The sequence below is a fragment of the Castanea sativa genome, chromosome 11 (genome assembly GCF_040712315.1).
Source record: "Castanea sativa cultivar Marrone di Chiusa Pesio chromosome 11, ASM4071231v1".
NCBI lineage: Eukaryota > Viridiplantae > Streptophyta > Magnoliopsida > Fagales > Fagaceae > Castanea > Castanea sativa.
The window spans coordinates 2,424,611-2,431,281 of record NC_134023.1 but is presented as its reverse complement, the minus strand read 5'-3'; the positions used below and the strand labels follow the sequence as shown (position 1 = coordinate 2,431,281).

The following is a 6,671-nucleotide window of genomic DNA, read 5'->3' as shown; positions in this document are numbered from 1 at the left end:
TGCCATCCCTAGATGGTTGTATGGGTTTGGGTTTTGATATGTAGAGGAGCACAGTTACTTTGGATCTAAGATTTGAGGAGAAGCATGACATGTGGGCTGTAATTTGGGTTTTGGGTGTGGTCAACTTTAGATTTTGGCTTAGTTGCAGTGGATTTCAACCGATGAAGGTGGCTACTATTGGTGAATCTCAAACCTTCAAACGAGATGGATTTTTTTTTTCTTGGACTATAGCGGCTACAATTTATAAACACGAAGAAGAATATATCTAGATTTGAATAGCCAGGAACTGATATAATTTTTTTTTCCCTTCATTTAATAACAATCGCAACAACTCTTTATTTACAAAAAGAGAGTGAGAAAAGAGAAAAAGACTTACAATGCTGATGTGAAAAGAAAATCTAATTTGAGATTTCTTTTTTTTTTTGAATCACTAATTTGAGATTTCAGTACTTTAATATTATGCGCAAGACGTGGAGATAGTGTTTTCTTTATTTTAGCACTCACTAGACACATTGGCCTATTTGTATGCTTACGTATATGTGTGTCACCGCATTAATTATTTCTTTTTCTTCTAGTTAATCAGTGAGAACCTAGAAGTCTAGAACGACACCATAAAAAAAAGTAGAGTGAAGGATAATAATTTAATTTAGATACAACTTTATCATCTAAGATATAGAAATTTAAATTCTATTATAACTACAAGTCTATTATTAAAATTTTCAGATCTTTTATATATATATTCAGTCACGGCCTTTCATGATTGTGACAAGTGGTTATTCTCACTAATTAGTGAATTAATTATATATTTTTTGTTAGGATATATTTCTTTAATTAAAGGATAATATTTAACAACTGTTTAATTTAGGTAAAGTTTTATAATTTAAATTTCAATAAATTTAAATTCTATTTAAACTAAAAGTCTATTAAAAAAAATTTCTAAACTTAAATCCTATACAAAAACCCAAGTTTTCTTTCTAAAAATAAAATTCACGTTTTGACTAAGGGATAAGATTTAACAATAATCATGTTTTTGTTTTTGTTCCCCCCCCTAAAGTTGCATGATTTAACAATAATTTAAAATAAATTTAAGTTCTTTTCAAACAAAAAGTCTATTACAAAAATTTATAAACTCAAATTCCATAGAACCTAGGTTTTTGTTTTTGGTTTTTTTCTCAAGTTGTATCTTATTAAATTAATATTTAATTTATTAGGATATTAAGCTACAAAACTCTTGACTAAGGGACAAGATTTAACAATAATTTAATTTAGATAAAACTTTATCATCTAAGTTCTAAAAATTTAAATTCAGCCATGATTTTTTCGATACAATCCCTCTTAACTAATAAGTCATCTCTATAATTAAATCTCACACAATACACCCGACGTTATTGTATTATTATTATTTTTTTTAAATGGAGCTTACTGTTATGTTTTATACTTTTATTCTTATAAATTCTTCTTACTTATTATTCTCTGCTCTGAACCTTAGCATAACTTGTTAGTTTGACAAGATGGTAATGGGCGTAGTCTTTCCAGGCGTCAATGCAATTGCAGATGCTTTACAGTGACAAGCACCATCATCGGTGGTAAACTAATTCATTTAATTTATACTCATCACTCACATCACAATTCACAAGTCACAACTTGGAAATGTTTCGGGTGCTTGCAAGACAAGACCCTCAAGACTGAACTCATGGAGACATGGTGTCCACTGTCCACTGTCCACACAACGACAACATAACTATGATACACACTTTTGACCATTTTGTAAATCTGAAGATGAAATAAAGTGTTTGCATTTCCTTCGTTTTAGGCCAGTTTTCAAAAAATAAAATTCTAGTTTAGATGAGTTTCCAACATTGAGAAACCATTGAAAAAAAATGTCAAATCCATAAGCCACATCATTTCAGATAAAACATGTTCAGCACTAAAAAAAAAAAAAAAGGAAAAAAAGAAAAAGAAAATTACGTGTAACGAATTGGAAATTTGCCTTAGCTGAAACTCTGTGTAACCATTCATGTATGTGCTGCATTCTAGACATAGATGAAGGATTTGAAATTATTAGTTCAATTACGTGTAACGAAAGATTAATTTTTCTCTCTCTCTTTTACTAGATCAGTATAAACATGATCCATTACTTTTTGTGCTCTATGCTGTACTAAAATCAAAGCTTATCCTAAATTCATAATCCTCGAAATGGATTTATTTCATGATTCAAATTAAATGTCACAATTTGAAATGTTTATTCACTGTACTATCTAAAACCTTAACAATGAAATGTACAATTCTGTTTCTGCTGTAATTCGTTCTATTTATCTGTTTCTGGGTGTTGTCAATTGCCAAAAAGAAATTTTAGCAGGTAAAATTGTATTTTTTTTAAAAAAAATTTGTGTATACTTTTGTAATTGTAAATTCGATTTGGAAAATACTAAAGTTACAAACTACTTTATAAACTCTAGCTTATACAAATTATTGATGTGCTGAGTGATTATTGATATATATAAATGTGATGTTAGTGGTGGGTCTGGATAAGAATTAGTTAAAATTTGCCATATCAACAATTTGTAGAAATGATGTAAAATAGTTTATGGTTGTAGCATTACTTATTCTATTTATCATAGACTGTGAACTTCAATTCTATTTAGTGAATTCTTTCTTAAGTTAGGGAACCCTTGTAATGGTTTTCTTTTAATACTTTATTTGTTTCGATGAAAAATCTTATGTAAAAATAGTTTTCCGTGTTTTCTAGTATTTGGTAGCATAAAAAAAAATAAATCAAAGGAAAACTATCTTTAATCAACATAAAAAGTATATTTATTTTTAGAGATTGTTTTCCACTAATTTTTTTTAGAAAACAACTCCATTTCACAGCAAGCTATATAAGAGAAATTATGAGTTTATCTTTCAACTCATTTAAAATTATTACCAAACATTGGAAAATGAAATATTTTTATAGAAAATGATTCATTTTTCAAGAATCATTTTTTGGAAAACATCATTGCTGAAACAAACAGAGCATTAGAATGTGATTTATCGATTTTTCACTTTGTCATCATATTCTATCCCCTTCACATTATTATTATTGCTTTTCATATGGTGATAGGCTAGTTTATGGAAATCAACTAAGATTATCTTGAATACATAATTGATTAATTAGCGCAAGTTATTTAATCCGTTAATTAATAATCATAGGAGTCAAAACATAATCTTTTCAATTGGTTTCAAAGCATATAGGTACACTCTTGAAGGATTCATGATTGTGATCTTTGAGCTGTTGTCATTGATGAATTCATACGTCCTAATGATTTTAAAGTATTTGTTATAACGAAGCTTTTTTGGGTGTCTTAAATATCAGAAAATTACTAAGAAACCCCTAAAAAAATTAAAAGAGGTCAATAGTATTTTCACGCTTTCTCAGCAACTGAAGTATATTTTTACAGAATACGAATTTTCTATTCCACTTTATATTCCATTAATCATGGTATACCAAATATTTTTGTTGACTTTTTTTTAAAAATTTAAAATAAGTAAAATTGAAAATGAACAAAAATAAAACATAGAATAACATAATTAGTATAACATAAAGTGGAAACAAAAGTGAGATAGAAAATTTATATTCCAAAAAGTAAAACAAATTATTTGTTTTCATTTCTAAGTGTCTTGTAGGAGGTTAAAACATACCGGAAAATGAATATGACCGTATTTTTTTGTGGGAAAATTTGGGAGCTTAGGTTTTTTTTAAAAAAAAAAAGGGTTAGTCACTTAATTAGTCATTCCTCGACCACATTGTCACAATCTGAAAACCAGATTCATTTTTTTTTTGTACTTTTTTTTTTTTTGAGAATCCTTTTTTTTTTTTTTTGGAATATACAGGGGAATATGACCTTTTGGAAACAATGGGGATTCAAACGTAATTATTGAATTAACCTTTGAGGTACGGCCCAACAATCAATCAATTAAATAAATTGTAAAACATATAAGTTAATTAAAATTTTGTTTTTGAGAATAAAGAGAGATAGGAACAAGCCTAAACCCAGTTTTGAAGAAATTATTAGGTCCATCAAGAAGACTGCTGATGTGGTACTCCCTGACTTCCCAATCAATAAAATGTTATTATTTATGTAAATGTGATATTATTTGGTAATTTTTATTTTTTTATTTCTTGTACTGATTAGGAAACTCACACATATATTTACGTAAATGACATCATTTCATTGGTTAGGGAGGACCGCATCAACAATCCTCTCGGTGTAAATAATAATTTCTCTCACTTTTGAAAAATAGTTGCAAGTTGCTTGTATTGTCATGACTTACCATGATTGAGTTGGCAAAATTCCATGTATCATCATGGCACACCATGATTTGTGGGAAATAATGTAGAACACAAAAGGTGGGCATATGATTCGTATTCATTGTGATGCTATTAATTACATGGTTGAGTTAGTCAAATTTTATCCTAATAGAGGTTAATGGGCACAAGACCATCAGATCTTAAATAATAGTCCTACAAGCCAGAGTCATCAGAGCTTTATGGAAATATCAACTGCAGCCCATAATCTCACGGGCACTAACTCTGCTGATCAAGCGAATCCAGGACTCAACCAAGACCTTCCTTCCTTGTCTCTAGAAGAGACAATCGAAAAAATTTTAGGAAGTTTTGGGTGGTCTCAATTCATTCAAGCCATCCTTGTAGCAATCCTAGGGTTTTTTGATGCACAACAAGCATTTATCAATATCTTTGCTGATGCTGACCCAAAATGGCATTGCAACTTCAACACAACATGCAATCCAAGCTCCAATATTTGCCAACTCCCAAAAGGTGCTTGGTCTTGGGATGAATCTTCTCACAAGACAATCATATCGGAATGGGGTCTTGAATGTGCTAGTTCATTCATCACAGGCCTTCCAGCTTCATCCTTCTTTGTAGGCAACTTAATTGGGGGATTCAGTCTTGCTACACTTGGTGATTTCTATTTTGGTAGGAAGAACTTGCTTTTCCTCTCATGCCTAATAATGTGTTTTGCCTCGCTTATCACAGCATTCTCGATGAACATTTGGATGTACTCGAGCTTGAGACTTTTAAGCGGGTTTGGTCGTGCATCAATTAATACATGCACTCTGATTTTGTTAAGTGAGAGGGTGGGAAAAAAATGGCGTGGCCAAATAGGGACAATGACATTTATCTTGTTTTCGCTCGGGTTACTATGCTTACCAGCTGTGGCCTATTTGAACAAAGGTTCATCATGGAAATTTCTCTATCTCTGGACTTCCATTCCAGCAATCTTATATTGCATCATTGCTTATTTTTTTGTGTATGAGTCTCCTAGATGGCTTTTCACGGAAGGGCGTGACATAGAAGCCAAAGCAATATTGAGAAAACTTGCATCTATAGAAGGCAATAGTTTAGACTCATACCTATCTAGCATTCATCTTGGTCAAGAAATATCAAAACTTAATCCTTACAAATTGATGAAGGACTTATTTAAGAGAAGATGGGCTTTGCAACGGATAATAGCAACTATGGTATTTGGTTTTGGCATTGGATTGGTATACTTTGGCTTGTTATTCGGTGTAAGAAATTTGGGTTTCAACATTTATTTGGGTGTCATATTAAATGCCTCAATGTTAATACCTACAAATTTAGTAACCCTTTTCTTTATAGCAAGGTGGAGAAGGAAAGGTTCATTGTTTGCCTTATGTATAATAAGTGGCATATGCAGCATAATTTGTGGTGTAGTAGGCAGTGGTACAGAAGGCATACGGATTGGGTTTGAACTAGCATCTTTCTTCTGCGCTGCCTTGGCATATAATGTGATGATGATATTCGTTGTTGAGTTATTTCCAACAAGTGTGAGGAACTCGGCCACAACATTAGTTAGGCAAGCAGTTGTGTTTGGTTCTGTGTTTGATCCAGTATTGACTTCAGCAGGGAAGAGAAGTAAATTCCTATCTTTCGGAACTTTTGGATTGACAATATTTTTGTGTAGTTTCATTGTGATCATTTTGCCAGAGACAAGGGGTAAAAATCTTTGTAACACCATGGATGAACAAGAGCGCATGGATCATAAAATTGTGTGAATTTATCTATTATGCATTACATATTATGAATCACACCCTGGAGAGAACAAATTATATTCTACATATATACATAGCATTTTTCCCTTTTTATTATTATTTTTAATTTTAATTTTTGGTTTCTTTTTATTTTCTACAGAAACCACAACAATAACATGACATTGGTTCTAAAACATGGATAGACTACCAGATATCATTACATTGATTTTTTTTTTTTGGAATAAAATCATGGACGGTGCAATAATATATTGCTATGGTCAGCTATCATTGAATTTACATTTTTACCAGACATTTTAAAGTGTTTATAATTTTCAATTTTTTTTCTAGAAAAAAGCTAGTGAAATTTATAGAAAATCATAAGCTCTTTCAAAAATCTATTTATAATACGCAATTTACCATCATATTCCAATTAGATTTTAAAACTAGTCATGTTCCAATTAGATTTTAAAACTAATAACCTTTATGAGGCTAAGTAGCTATTTTCATGAATTGATTACAAGTTCAATGCCTTTATTTTTATTGAGGAATCTTCCTAGGCTTGTTGATGCCAAAAGTGATAAAGGAATCTTCCTAGGATACTCAAGCTCAAGCAAAGC

The 6,671-nt window shown here is 30.7% G+C and overlaps 1 protein-coding gene across 1 annotated transcript; it reads left to right on the top strand.

Annotated features, from left to right (window-relative positions):
- Positions 1 to 4,530: 4,530 nt before the first annotated feature.
- On the top strand, positions 4,531 to 6,078 carry LOC142615619 (organic cation/carnitine transporter 2-like). The gene has a single exon (XM_075788360.1). It carries the CDS (start codon positions 4,531 to 4,533, stop codon positions 6,076 to 6,078), a length of 1,548 nt encoding a protein of 515 aa, XP_075644475.1.
- The last annotated feature ends 593 nt before the right edge of the window (positions 6,079 to 6,671 follow it).

Coding starts and splice junctions, on each gene's coding strand:
- LOC142615619 (XM_075788360.1), top strand. CDS start 4,531: ATGGAAATATCAACTGCAGCCCATAATCTCACGGGCACTAACTCTGCT.